At 40.1% G+C, this 16,013-nt stretch overlaps 1 protein-coding gene across 1 annotated transcript in view; it reads left to right on the plus strand.

Annotated features, from left to right (window-relative positions):
• The window catches only part of AXDND1 (axonemal dynein light chain domain containing 1), a 177,363-nt gene that overhangs the window by 45,265 nt on the left and 116,085 nt on the right, over positions 1-16,013 (plus strand). Inside the window, exon 12 of the mRNA XM_058274806.2 lies at positions 12,379-12,499. Coding sequence (XP_058130789.1) covers positions 12,379-12,499 — 121 coding nt within the window. The remainder of the gene's footprint in view (positions 1-12,378; positions 12,500-16,013) is intronic.

Here is a 16,013-nt window from a genome sequence, read left to right on the forward strand (position 1 = left end):
TCCCAATTTTCTCCTCCATTTATTAGATCTTGTCCAGGGTCACATATTACATTTGATTGTTGTTGTATCTTTTTTTTCTTTTTTTAAAAAAGAATTTACTAGAAATTTTAATAGTACTGATATTGTTCTCTTCATATGTCTTGATGTTCCTTTTTTTTCCCGTAGTCTTGATGTTCCTTTTTTTTTTTCTTTCTTTATTTTCTTTTAAATGTTACATTCAAAAAATATGAGGTCCCCATATACCCCCCACCCCCCTCACCCCACTCCTCCCACATCAACAACCTCTTTCATTATTGTGGGACATTCATTGCATTTGGTGAATACATTTTGGAGCACTGCTGTACCACATGTATAATGGTTTACATTGTAGTTTACACTCTCCCCCAGTCCACCCAGTGAGCCATGGGAGGACATACAATGTCCAGCATCTGTCTCTTCAGTACCACCCAGGACAACTCCAAGTCCTGAAAATGCCCCACATCGTATCTCTTCTTCCCTCTCCCTACCCTCAGCAGCTATCATGGCCACTTTCTCCCCATGAATGCTACAATTTCTTTCATTACTAATCACAATAGTTCCATAGTAGAATATCAGTAAGTCCACTCTAGTCCATACTCTATTCCTCCATCCTGTGGACCCTGGGATGGTTATGTCCACTCCACCTCTATATCAAGAGGGGTCTTCCATTCCACATGGATGATGGATGTAATTCTCCTACTTGCAGTTGTAGGCCCTCTTGACTCCCCACACTAAGCCGACTCCCACTTCAGGGCCTGGAATCTTTTCCATGTAGAAAGCTTGTATAGCTTCTTCTCTCCTTCCCTCTGACCTTTCTCAAATGTGTCTTCTCACTGAGGCCTTTCCTGATCCCCCTATTTAAAAATGCAAAACATCTGGTGCACTCAATCTCCTTTCTTTTTCTCCATGGCTAGTACTATCTAATATATTATGTTTGAGTTTTTTATTTGTTTATTATTTTCTCTCTCCAATAAGCTTTCCTGATTTTGTGTTAATGTCCATTATAAGAGCAAAACATTTTCTAAACTCAGAGAGGAGGAGAGGAAAAGGGAGAAGGAAACCTCATTTCCTTTAAAATGAATGATTCTGAAGTGACATGGTTTGTTTATTTTTTGTGGCTATAAATATTTAATATTTTTTCTGATAATTATTTTACTGCAAAGTGGGAAAATACAGAAACATATAATGAAGAAAAAATCCATATTTCTTTTGCCTAGAGTTAACTGCTATTAATATTTTTATATATTTCCTTTTTTCCTATGTATTTTTTATAAAAACGAGACAAGCAATATATAATTTTATCATGTTTTTTTCCATTTTATAACTATAATGTGGACAATTTTCCCATGTAGCAAAATTTTTGAGAACATGATCTTTAATTAGCTGCAGAGTATTTTTATCATAGAGCTACACAATATTTATTTTTAATTGTAATAAAATATACCATTTTAACCATTTTTAAGTTTACAATTCAGTAGCATTAACTACATTCACAATGTTGGCACTATCTTGTATTTTATTTGGCCAATCCCTTGTTTGACATTGAAGTTAGTTTTGGATTATTTTCTTCTTTCTATTATGAGCTTTAAATTTGCTATTTTGCTATTATGAACTTTAAAATTGAGGTATAACTTTCGTATGGTGAAGTGCACAATTCTAAGAGTATGCTCCATGAATTTTTACATAGATATTCACTTGTATGACACTTAGAGTAGTTAATTTTTACTTAACTATTTTGAGTATGTAGAAAGAAACTTCAGGAACTGGTGCTGGTAGTTCTTGACTTTCACCATGATCAGTGGAATTCAACATCACTGGCCTATAATTCTTTTTTTTAAATTTGAAATAATTTCAAACTTACAGAACAGTTTTAAAAATAATACAAACCCCAAACAGAGAGCTGCAACATATCCTCATACCCCCAGACATTCAGATCCACTGATTTTAACATTTTGCTAACTTTGCTATATAATTCTGTTTGTCTGTCTGTCTGTGTATATGATGGTTTGAAGCTGATGGACCCTAGAAGATTATGTTCTTAAAATTAATTCCCTCCTGTGGGTGTAAATCTATCGTGAGTAGGGCCTTTGGATTAAGTTACTTAATTTGGGGCATGGTCCTGGGTGGTTCCTTTTTTTTTTTCCATTTCTCTCCCCTTCCCGTCCCCCTTCCCCCCACCTCCCCCAGTTGTCCGCTCTCTGAGTCCATTCGCTGTGTGTTCTTCTGTGACCGCATCTATCCTTATCAGCAGCACTGGGAATCTGTGTTTCTTTTTGTGTGTCATCTTGCTGCACCAGCTCTCTGCATGTGCGGCGCCATTCCTGGGCAGGCTGCACTTTCTTTCGTGCTGGGCAGCTCTCCCTACGGGGTGCACTTCTTGCACATGAGGCTCCCCTATGCAGGGGACACCCCTGCGTGGCACGGCACTCCTTGCGTGCATCAGCACAGCACGTGGGCCAGCTCCACACCGGTCAAGGAGGCCTGGGGTTTGAACCGTGGACCTCCCATTATTAATTGTCTTACTGGAGTCCTTTATAAGTGGAATGAATACAAAGAGAAGGGAGAAGGCCAGAAACAGGAAGCTGAGTAATGAAACCTGGAGAAAAGGGAGAGCCCAGCAGACACTACTGTGTATCTTGCCATGTGAGAGGCATCCAAGATCACTGGCAGCTGATCTTTGGTGAGAAAGTTTTGATTGATGATACCTTGATTTGGACATTTTTCTTAGGCAAGCTCACAAACTAGTAAATCCTTATTGGAAGAGCATGTCCATTTCTGATATATTGCATTCAGCAGCCTAGCAGACTAAAACATTATCTATCTACATATCATCTTCTAACTATTTGAAAGCAGGTTGCATGTGTTATACTCCTTGAACACATAATACTTCCATGTATATTTTCTACAAATAAGGATATACACCTATGTAATCACCTTAAATGCAGTTATCAAGTTAAAAACATTTAACATTGTTATAAAGCCTCAATCTATATATCATTTTTTATATCCTAATCTTGCCATTTATATCCTAATCATACATTCTTAGATACCACCCAGTATTTTTTTTTCAATGAGTAAATTTTAATTCTTTCAACAAATGTTGATGGTACAACTGAATAGTCCTATGCCAAAAAATGAAGTTGAACCCGTAGTTCATATAGTCACAATGCTCTCAAATGGATGTGACAAATATGAAATTTTTTTTTTTAAATTGTATATTCATTATGTTTTATTTGTACTCCTCCTGGGGTTGCCTTCTTTTTTTTTTTTCCGCTCCCCCACCCCCCCCTTTCCCCCCCCAACAACACTCGTTCCCATCATCATGACACATCCATTGGATTTGGTAAGTACATCTTTGGGCACCTCTGCACCTCATAGTCAATGGTCCACATCATGGCCCATACTCTCCCCCATTCCATCCAGTGGGCCCTGTGAGGATTTACAATGTCCGGTGATTGCCTCTGAAGCACCATCCAGGGCAGCTCCATGTCCCAAAGACACCTCCACCTCTCATCTCTTCCTGCCTTTCCCCATACCCATCGTCCACCATGTCCACTTTTCTCAATCCAATACCACCTCTTCTATACCACCCAGTATTTAATGGTCATTATCTCTTTCTTTCCTTCTAACTATGAAAACATATATACAACATAAGCCTTCTTTTCCCAACCCCGCACAGTAACTGTGATTAATCACATTTACAATATTGCAGTACCCTCATCACCATCCATTAGTAGAACTTTCCCTTCACCCCAAACAGAAATCCTACACTCATTTTTTTAAAGGTTTATTTTATTTTTATACCCCTGCCCCTCTTGTTGTTTGTGCTCCCTGTCTGCTCTTTGTGTCTGTTCATCATGTGCTTTCTGTGTCTGCTCGTCTCTTTTTAGGATGTACCAAGAACCAAACCCAGGACCTCCTATGTGGGAGGGAGGCGCCCAATTACTTTAGCCACCTCTGCTCCCTACTTGTTGTGTCTCTCATTGTGTTTCCTCATTTGTCTCTTCATTGCATCATCTCATTTCATCATCTTGTTGCATCAGCTCACCATCACCAGCCCATTATGTCAACTCACTATCTTGCTCATCTTCTTTAGGAGGCAAAAGGAATGGAACTTGGGACCTCCCATGTGGTAGGCAGGTGCCCAACTTGCTTGAGCCACATCTGCTTCCCTCCTACACTCATTTTTTTCTTACTTGCTTTTCTCTTGCTGGTCCCAGAATTCACTTTGTCTTGGCATTTGACATTCTGATTAGTATGTGTCTCAGAGTTGGTCTATACGGATTTTCTCAGATGGGAGTACATTGTGCTTCTTGGACATGGATATTTATGTCCTTCTATAGGGTTGGGAAATTTTTTACCATTATTTCTTCCAATATTCCTTCTGCCCCTTTTCCCTTCTCTCTCCTGGGACACCTATAACACATATGTTTGCATGCCTTTTGCTGTCATTGAGTTCCCTGAGACCTTGTTCAATATTTTCCATTCTTTTCTTTATCTGTTCTTTTGTATGTTCATTTTCAGAGGGCCTTTCTTCAAGCTCACCAATCCTTTCTTCTGCCTCCTCAAATCTCTGATTATATGATTCCAATGTTTTTTAAATTTCATTTATTGCACCTTTCATTCCCACAAGATCTGCTATTTTCCTATGTATGCTTTCAAATTCTTCTTTGTGTTCATCCAATGTCTTCTTAATATCCTTAATCTCTTTAGCCATCTCAATGAATTTATTAAGGAGATTTGTTTGAACATCTATGATTAGTTGTTTCAACTCCTTTATGTCATCTGGAGGCTTATCTTTTTCCTTTAACTGGGCCATAGCTTCCTGTTTCTTGTTGTAGATTCTAATTTTTTGTTGGTGTCTTGGCATCAAGCTTACTAGAGTATTTATTCTGGGACCAGTTTTTCTCTTTAGCTTAGGGCTTCCTGCCTTTCTCCCTTGCTGGTTGTGCAGTAGGAGCCAAGGGTGTAGTTGGTACTGTAAGCTGTGGAGGCTCAAGCTACCCTCATTTTCACAGAGACCAATGAAGCTTCTCCCAACTTTCTCTTTTGCCAGGGGTAGGAACAGATTCACAGCTGTGTGGAATAATCCAAGTCATGCAGGCCTAGACTATAGTTACCCAGAAAGACTGATGAAGCTTCAAGCCCTTTCTCCCCTGCCTGGGGAAGGGATGGAGTTGCAGGTGTGGGCAGCAATCTATGCAGTGTGGGTCCAAGATGACTGCAGTTGCTCCAGTAGACTTCCAATTATTCAGTCTGTGCCTGCCAAAGGTACTTGCAGTTACCTGGATAGGCTGGTGCAGGGCCCACCAGCCTTCTCCCTGCCAGAGATGGGGCTGAAGCCTAGCCTAGGACTGCAGGCTGATCTAGGTGAAAGAAGCCAGTTCCTACCATCACTGTGATTTTCGGTCAGCCTGGCTTCCCCTCATACTGGGGGTAGAGTCAAAATCGTGGCCACCAGCCTCTTTCTGACTCAGATTCACACCCTAGCTGTTTCTAGGGCTATACCTTACCCAGTCACATCTACTAATCAGTAGCCAAAATTTGTGGTCAACTGTCTCCTTCTTCCCATTTTTTTGGAAATGGAGCTTCAAATTCCAGCCACAGATTAGCTCCTGGGGTGGCTTGCCAGAGTAGGATAATCACTGTCCACCACAACTTGGCTGTATTTTCCCAGAGAGGCTGGCACAGGTCTCCCCAGCATCCTTCCTGCCAGAGGTGGGTCTGGGGCTCAGGCTAGAACTACAATCTCACTTGAATGGAAAGAAGCCAGTCCCTACCTGCACTGTGATTTTCAGTCCACCCCACATTCCCTCATGCTAGGTGCAGAGGTAAGATGGCAGCTACTGGCCTCTTTCTGATGTGGACAGGCTCAAACTTTAGCTGTTCTCAGGATTATACTGTAGCCCACTGAATTTACTCATCAGTACCTGAAGTTGGTGCCCAATCATCTCTTTCCTCCCCCATTTTTGGGAAGTGGAGCTCCTGAGGCAGCTTGTGCCTCCAGTGGAGAATGGGCACTGGCCTCCATCATGTGGAGCACTCTACTTATGAATCTTCTCTGCAGATGGTCAGTCTCCTTCTTCCATTCCTTCAAGGATGTTGCAGGATGCTCTTCTGGTCTCCTGGAGCCCCCAAACAGGTGCTTCAGGTAGCTCCAGATAGCTCTGGGTGTTTACTAACTGCCCTGTAGCAGGAGCCAACTCTAGGAGCTCCTTACTCCATCGCCATCTTGCTGGTTCATATATTTATATTTACTTATTATTTTTAATTTTTTTAAAAATTTTATTGTTTTTTGAAGGTACATGGATCACAAAAAAATGTTACATTAAAAAATATAAGAGGTTCCCTTATACCCCATCTCTCACCCCCCCTCCTCCCACATCAACTTCTTTCATCATTGTGGCATATTGTTATTTTTAAAAGATACATAGATCACACAAAATATTACATTAAGAAATATAAGAGGTTCCCACATACCCCACTCGTCATGCCTCCCACCCCTCCCACATCAACAACCTCTTTCATCAATGTGGTATATTCATTGCATTTGATGAATGCATTTTGGAGCACAGCTACACAGCACAGATTATAGTTTACATTATAGTTTACACTCTTTCCCAGCCCGTTCAGTGGGTTATGGCAGGATATATAATATCCTGCATCTGTCTCTGCAATATCATTCAGGACAACTCCAAGTCCCAAAAATGCTCCCATATCACACCTCTTTTTCCCTCTCCTTGCCTTCAGCAACACTGGCCACCATCTCCACATCACTGATATAATTCCTTCCATTGCTAGAGTCAAAATGGTTCTATAGCAGAATACCAGTAAGTCCACTCTATTCCATATTTTATTCCTCCATCCTGAGGACCCTTGGATGGCAATGCCCACTCCACCTCTAATTGAGAGGGGGCTTAAATCCCACATGGCTAATGGATGGCATTCTCCTGCTTATAGTGGTGACCATCTATTGTTGTGGTTGACCATCCTCACCTCCTTGTTAGCCGACCTGGGTAAGGCCAACGAACTGGAGAGTAGGTTTTGCAACTCTGCTGAGGCTCAGGGCCTAGCTGGCACATGGACAGTCTAGAGACTCAAGTCTCCTGGGCATACACCAACCCCAGTGCCAACCACAGGTTCAGTAAAAGGGACAGAAGAAGCATGTGTAGAGAAGTCACATCTGATTCCAACAGCATCACACTCAGGAACACAAATTCCAAAGTAGGGCCCACTGGCAAAGCACTGAACTCCAGAGCCATCTGCCATGCCATAGATTTAATCTATGTAGGCCTCAGGAGCACCACTACCTGGGGTTGTATCTACTTTGGCTGTCTGTGAGATCCTGCTGAGACATGTGTAAGCACAACCTCTCTGATGACCTCCCAACTCCTTTTGAAGTCTCTTAGCCATATAAACTCATTTTTCTTTACCATTTCCCCCTTTTATTCAAGGTCTTTTTCTAGTTGCCTCACTAGCCAGTTCTTGCTAGTAATTCCTCGGTGCCAGGGAGGCTCATGTCCCATGCTGTGGGGAGGGTAATGCATTTACATGTTGGGTTTGGCTTAGAGAGCAGCCACATTTGAGCAACATGGAAGCTCTCAGGAGGTAACTCTAGGCACCCTGCAGCTGTAGCCCTAGTTGAAATTTCAAGCACAGGCTCTCATCAGTATCAAAGGCCCATCATTGGACCATCCTTCTTCACTGGTCTTTGCCCTTTCACTTGGAGGATTGTCACTGCTCCATTGGGAAGTGTGACAGAGTTCCCTAGAATGGGAAATCAGCACTCCCTCTGTTATCATATGAAACTCTACCCACTATGTCAATACCCAATGAACAATTGAACATACTCTATATACCCTCCTGGACTGAGGAAGAAATGAAAGAGATTGCCTTGCCACTGTATATAAAGGACATAGCCTATTACAGTGATAAAAGACAAACTGTCAAAATAAAATTTATGATATTTTTCATTTATTAAATAACCCAACTTGTTTTTTACTTTATTTTTTCTAATTTTTATATATTTTATTTCTAATCTCTAAAGCTATCATTACTATTTCATTTTCCAATTAATTGAATTTGGCTATATTTAGACTTCATTTTTGAAGAAGTTGTGGACCACAGGGGGTCCAACTATGGCAGGGGAGGAGCATTGGTGTGTGGTGTCATTGATGGGGGATGCTTGGTAGGGGGTCTCCCCTGTGTGGGAGTTCCCTTTCGAAATTCAAATGGGACCCTGATGACTTAACAGAAAAAAATGACTCTCAGTGTCTTTGAGAGAGAGTACCCACACCTTGCCCTAAATATGCTCTTGGAGGCTTATTAAGCTCTTCCTACTGTCCCCCTCCCTTAGGTGAGTTGCACAGGACTAGTTAATTGCCTGACTCCACCTTCTTCCAAACCAATTTTTTTCTGTCCCAAGGAGGTTAGGTAAATCAGGCTGCCTCAGCAAATTTGTCTCTCCCCTCTTCCTGGTTTCTCCTCAAGCCAGCTGGTATGTTCCTCAAAGCTCAAAAAAGTGGTCCAGACAACTGAACCCATACTTGGGGGACCCTTCTGCACCCTCCACCAGAACCCTCCCACTCAGAGTTTGTCTCCTCCAGCTGGATGACTGGCAAGGGTCAGAGATGCCTTGGCTTCCTGCCCTGCGGGAGGGGTTTAGCTGTCCCACAGCCCCACCCTTAAGCACCTGAAATGCATGGTTTTACCTTTAGCAATCATTCCTTATGTCGTGCTCTCTCTAGATCAATGCCCTTAAGCCTCCTGCTTTGTGGGTTCCCAGTACAGCTCACTCAGGCAGGATTTTGCCCCCACTAAGCCATTTTTGGTAGGAAAGATGGTGTGGGTGGATTTAATCTGATGCCATCTTGCCCCTCTACACGCATTTTTAATTAATCCCATTGCCCTTATCCTCCATCACTGTAACCTGTATTTTAATCTCCATCTCTATGAGTTTGAATGTTCTCTGATATTTTCTTTTTGGTTTATAGTTTAAACTTATCATCCTAATTCTATAACAATATTGTTTGCTCTGATACCAATTTGAACTCAATAATAACATAGGCTATATTCCTATACTCCTTCTTCCACCATTAAGTAGTTCTTGTCACAAGTTAGATACTTACAAATAAAACGTTTACTTATAAACCATTGATTTATCATTATATTTTAGACATTTGCCTATAGGAAGTAAAACATCAATCACAAACCAAAAATACAGTAGTATTGATATTTATATTTACCTATGCCATTATCTCTGCCAGAGATCTTTAATTCTTCATGTGACTTCAGTCATTTATCTAGTGTCCTTTCCTTTCAGCTTACAGAACCATCTTTAGCATTTCTTACAGGGCCAATCTAATGGTGACCAACTCCCTCAGGTTTTGTTTATCAGGGAATATCTTAATCTCACCCTCGTTTTTAAAAGACAGTTTTGCTCGATACAGATTTCTTAGATGGCAATTTTTTTTTTTGCTTTCAGCACTTTAAATATGTCATTTCACTGCCTTCTTGCCTATATGGTTTCCAGTGAGAAACTGGCACTTAATCTCATTGAAGCTTCCTTGTATGTGACTGTTCCTCTTCTCTTCCAGTTTTCAGGATTCTCTCTTAATCTTTGGCATTTGACAGTTTGATCATAATGTGGCACAGTGTGGGTCTATTTAGATTTGTCCTGTTTGTAATTTATTGAGTATCTTGGATGTGTAGATTCATGTCTTTCATTAAATTTGGGAAGCTTCCAGCCATTATTTCTTGGAATATTCTCTATGCCCCTTTCTTCTCTTTATGGAATACCCAGAATATGTATATTGGTATGCCTGATGGTGTCCCACAGGAACCTGAGGCTCTGTTAACTTTTCTTTATTCTTTCTCCTTATTGCTCATAAGACTGATTGGAGGATTTCAATTGTCTTATCTTCAAGTTTACTCATTCTTCTGCCAGATCCAATCTGCTGTTGAACCTCTCTAGGGAATTTTTTATTTGTTTTACTACAGTCTTCAGCTTTCTTTGGTTCATTTTCATATTTCCATCTCTATATTGGATAGCCTCTTTGTGTTTCCCTGATTCCCATTAGTTCTTTGTCCATGTTTTCCATTAACTCTTTGAGCAAATTTGAGACCATTTTTTAAGTCTTTATCTGGTACATCCCAGGTGTGATTCTCCTCAGTGATGGTTTTTGATACTTTAATCTTCTCCCTGGCCTGGGCCATTGCCTCCTGCTTCTTTATACTTTTGTTCAAAGCTGGAAATTTTTATATTTTAGTGTGTTATCACTGGAATTTGACTCTGAGGTATCCATTCCTTAAGCTTATATCCAGATAGTATTATGACAGAGCTTTACTTGAATCCAATAGCTTACAAATAAAAGGAATAAAACAAAACACCTTTTCCAGTCTTTGCGGGTTGACCTGTGCAAGTGCTAACCTGTAGAACGTATCCATTTTCAATTAAAAATTTTTTTTTTCTTTTTAGGAGGTACCGCGGATGGAACCTGGGACTTTGTACATGGGAAGCAGGTTCTCAACCACATTTGCTTCCCTGGAACTTACCCATACAATGAATTTAGAGAATACTCAAGGCCAAAGCATAGGTTTCCTTTCTGTGGATACATCTTATCTTGGGCATTGCATTTGGACCTAGGAATTCCCCTCTTTACAAAGATGTGAGTGTCCCCTCTTTCCTAGAAAAAAGTTTTGTCACAGTCCTAGGGATTGCATTTTATGCCCGACAGATAGCAATCCCTTGCCTCAGGCAGCACAGCCTGACTACTTTCCCACAGCATTCTGTAGGAGAGATTTGTGAACTTTCTTCTACATGGAGGGCAAGTTCTGGGACAGTGACTCCTTCTGGCCCCCACCAGACAGATTGGGCCAGACAAACATGCTCCTTGTATGTTCTTGAGGGTTACTTTACTCCCTCAGGAACCAACACCAGAGATCCACACTGGGGGCACAGGCCCTTTCTGCACAAAGGTGGTGAGGGGATGGTGAGGGGGGCCACTAGAGCACCAAGACATCCTACCACTATATGTGGCCTTTTTTTGGAATCTGTGCCTGCCCTGTGCTGCAATCCTTTTTAGTGTTTTCTGAAACTTTGACAACAATGTTTCTGTCAGTTCTTTTCTGCTTGTTCCAAGCTTCTGTGGGAGTATGGAGTCCTGAAGCTTCTTACTTCACCATCTTAATTGAATCAGGATGGCCTTTAATTCTTACCATGAAATTAACATCTCTTAGGAGGGAGTGTTTCAGAAAAATTGTGAAATGCTACTGGTCACTTTTAAAACCTCTGTAATTATATTTGGTCTCCGAAGTGTTTTCAATAGAAGCTTCAGGCTAAGTTTAGAAGGAAAAGTATATTCTAAAGACGTGTAGAAAAAAATAGTTAAGAAAAGATGCTTAATTATATTTAAGCTTTTAGATGATTAAGAAAATTTCTTTAAATCTTATTCTAATTACATATAATTTTAAAATATACTGTCTCACAATTATTGTGCTTTGTGTCTGTTTTAGTTTCCTTGGTTGTTCCAGCAAATACCATACAATGAGCTGGCTTAAACAATGAAAATTTATTAGCTCACAGTTTTGAGATTAGGAAAAAGTCCAAATCAAGGCATCATAAAGGTGATGCTTTTTTTCCAAAAACTGGCATTCTAAGGCTGGCTGGCTGTGATCATCGGCCCTGGATTTTTCTGTCACGTGGCCATGAATATGGTGGCCTCTACTGGCCTTTCAATTCTCTTCCATGGTCCATTGAATTTTAGCTTCTTATCTTCCTGTAACTTTCTATCTGTCTCAATTTCCTTCTTCTTATAAAGAACTCCAGTAATAGGATTAAGACCCATCCTGATCGAGGCTGGCTACACCTTAACCGAAATAACCACAACGAAAGGCCCTATTTAAATGGGTTCGTGCCCACAGGAATGGGTTAAGTTTAAGAACATGTTTTTCTGGGGTACATACAGCTCCAAATCACCACAGTGTCTTTAATAAGGAATTCTAATTTTATGAGAAAAAAGGCATTTCAATAAAACTGCTATATTACTCCTACCTGTATTCTGAATGTTTATTTGGATCTGGTATTATTATACCATTGGGATACCATGGTGTCACAATTCTAGCAATAAAGAATGATATGTTGAACCTTTAATTTTTATTCTTTGTTTTGTAAGATTTATATATGAAATGGGAATATTTTTCTATTATTTTTTCTTCTTGTGAATAAAATGTTATCAATATATCCAGAAATCATATGGTAACCTTATGATGAGTTCAAAGGAACAAATTATGTATTTTAGAACAAACTTCTTTTTGTAAAAATTTTGTCTCTATATAGGTATTTATTGATTTTTCTTTTAGAGTTGTAGAAGAATACCATGATTTATATACATTACAAAGAGGAAGAATGGAGAGTGATATCAGACAGTTAATGACAGAAAGAGATATCTGGAGCTTAGCCACATATGACTTGGCCCTAAAGGTTGGACCATCTGTATTTATAATGCAACTTGTTTTCTGACTGGATAAAGTTCCATTTTGCAATTTTCAATAATCTACACAAAATCTTAAAATGGAGATGTATAATTAATTGCTGAATAATGTATGTACTATAGGCCTTGAAAAGGGAAGCTAAATTTTGTTTCTTTTCTACTTTCATTTTTATAAAATAAACTTTATTTTAAAAGGTTTTACATTACAGAAAAGTCACATCAAAAGTATAAGGGATCCCATATACCCCATACTCTCCCCCTTCCACCACTTCTCCTATTAATAACATCTTTTTTTTTAATAAATCTTTTTTTTCTTTCTTACCCCCCCTCCATTGTCTGCTCTCTGTGTCCATTCACTATGTGTTCTTCTGTGTCTTCTTGTATTCTCACTAGGCAGCTCCAGGAACCGATCCTGGGACCTTCCAGAGTTAGAGAGAGGTGATCATTCTCTTGTGCCACCTTAGCTCACTAGTCTGTTGCATCTCTTATTGTCTCTCCTCTGTGGCTCTTTTTGTTGTGTCATCTTGCTGCATCAGCTTTCCGCATGGGCAACAGTCCTGCACAAGGTAGCACTCTGTATGGGCTGGCATTCTGTGTGGGCCAGCTCTCCACCCAGGGCAGCTTGCCATTCATAAGGAGGCCCTGGGTATTGAACCCTGGACCTCCTATATGGTAGATGGGAACCCAATTGCTTGAGCCACATCTGCTTCCCTTTTAATAACATCTTACAATGCTGTGATACATTTGTTACAATTGATGAATAATACTGAAACATTGCTACTAAGATTTATAGTTCACGTTGTGATTTACACTTAATTCCAATGCCCTAAGTGTCCTATATTCCACCTTTTATTTCCTCCCCCTCCCCTCAGAACCTCTGGTAACCACTATCTTTATATAAATGTTACTTGTTATTCCCTTGTTACAATATTAATAAGTTTGCTTTGTCCATGGTTGCAGTCACCCCTTAGTTTTTTTCATTCCTCAGACTTGGGAATTTGGGGATGGTGATGCCCAGTCTGCTTCAGAATGAGAGGGAGCTCAGATCTTATGGGGCAGGTGGAAGGAACTGTTTTGCTTGCAGTTGTAGATACTCTCTGTTTTTTGGGATGAGGGTTGTCCATCATCATCATTTTATTTATTGTCCTGGGCAAGTCCAATGAACTGGAGAGTAGGTGTTGGCCACAACTCTGCTGAGATTCAGGGGGTTCAACCAGACAGCATATTAATAGACTGAAGACTAAGCCTCTGAGACATACATTTAAAGATTATCATGTTAATTATAGGCTAAAATAAAAGGAGCACCAGAATTATAAATGTAGGGCAATTAGAAATGAGTCTAACTCTGTTACAATGCAGAAATAGGTTATCATGTATTCCAAGGTAAGACTCACTGACAGGGTGCTGATTCAAGGGGCTGTGTGCCTTGCCTATAGTGTCCAGATGGCTCTAGAGTCCTCAAGAGCCCAGCTGTTTGAGGCTTTGTTTACTGTGACAGATAGATTTGTCTGAGACATGCCTACCTGTAAAATCTGGACTGATCTCCCAACACATTTTGAAATGTCTTAGCCATAAAAAAACTCTTTTATATTAAATGTTTCCCCTTGTTGGTCCAGGTTTTTTTCCAAATACATCACTGGTTGGTGCTTGGTATTAATTCCTCAGCACCATGGAGGCTCATCCCTGGGAGTCATGTCCCATGCCAGGGAAAAGCAGTGCATTTCCTTGCTGAATTTGCCTTAGAGGCCACATTTGAGCAACAAGTTGGTTTTCAGGAGGTAATTCTTAGGCAATATATATTACTAGGCTAAGTTTCAATTTTATAAGAATAAGGCACATAAGTGCCTGCATTAATATTGAGGGCTTGGCATATTGGTCTCTTATCTTTTATAGGCACTGCCTATATTCTCAAGAGATTCTTCCCCCTCTATTTGAGAACCTAGTAGGACTCCCCAGGGTGGGAGTTAAAGATTTTGTTGTTTATTGTGTGGGTCTCCCCACACTGAGATAACACCCTATGACAGTATGAACACATTCATAATCCATAGATGCATGCCTAGGTGCACCCTTCCCCACACATCCCCCCACCACCAACACCATATACCAGTGACTATTCTCTGCCATATTTACTAAAAGAACATTCCCACAATTGTATTCTCAACCACAGACCTCCACCTTCCCAAAGATCATCTGTTCCTTCCTCCAGCCCTTCCCACAGTTCCACGGATAGCCCAACAACCCTCCCTACCCCACTCACCCTCACACTCCAGTACTGTCGACCCCACTGACATATCTGCACCACTGTCACCACCATCCACTGCCAAATCACCCCTGTACACATTATTATAGATTCTGTTCAGATTGAGCATCAACTCACCTCTTTTCTACTCCCTTTCTATCTCCTGGTATCCTATCTTCCAGACTCTATCTCTGTGAGTCTGCTCATACTCTTAGTTCATATCAATGAGATCATGCAATATTTGTCCTTGTGTGACTGACTTACTTCTCTCAACATAAGGTCTTTGAGGTTCACCCATGTTGTCATGGATAGCAATTCGTTCCTTCTTATAGCTGAGTAATATTCTGTTATATTTATTTGCCACATTTTGTTTATCCATTTATCCAATGATGAACACCTGGGTTGCTTCCAACTTTTGGCAATAGTGAATAATTCTGCTACAAACATTGTGCGCATATATCTCTTCATGTCCCTGTTTTCATTTCTTCTGCGTATATACCTAGTAATGTGATTGCTGAATCATATAGCAATTCTATAGTTAGCTTGACTGCCAAAACTTACTCCAAAGTGGCTGCATCATTCTACATCCCACCATCAGTGGATAAGGGTTCCCATTTCTCTACATCCTATCCAACACTTATAGTTTTCTTTTTTTTTTTTTTTTAGCAGTCAGTCTATTAGGTGTAAGATGATACCTCGTAGTTTTGATTTGCATTTCCCTAATAGAGAGTGATGTTGAGCATCTTTTCCTGTACTTTTAGCCATTTGTATTTCCTCTTTGGGAAAGTGTTATTCAAATCTCTTATGCTATTTTTTACTGTATTTGTATTTTTATTTCCAAGATGTAAGATTTCTTTATATGTTTCCCAAATATTTTCTCTCATTGCAAATGCTGCCTATTCACTTTCTTGACGAACTTCTTTGAAGCACAAAAATTTTTCATTTTGAAGAAGTCCTATTTATGTATTTTTTCTTTCATTGCTTTTGCTTTGGGTGTAAAGTTTATGAAACCATTTCCTACTACAAGGTCTTACAGATGCATCCCTACATTATTGTATGGAAGCTTTATTGTCTTGACTCTTATATTTAGGTCTTTGATCCATCTTGAGTTAATTTTTGTTCAGGGCATAAGGCGGTGATCCTCTTTCCTTCTTTTGGATATGGCTATCCAGTTCTGCCAGCACCATTGGTTGAAGAGACTATTCTGTCCCAGTGAAGTGGGCTTCATGGCCTTCTGAAATATTGGTTGTGTATGTGTGGGTCTA

Source organism: Dasypus novemcinctus, chromosome 13 (genome assembly GCF_030445035.2).
Source record: "Dasypus novemcinctus isolate mDasNov1 chromosome 13, mDasNov1.1.hap2, whole genome shotgun sequence".
NCBI classification, from domain to species: Eukaryota; Metazoa; Chordata; class Mammalia; order Cingulata; family Dasypodidae; genus Dasypus; species Dasypus novemcinctus.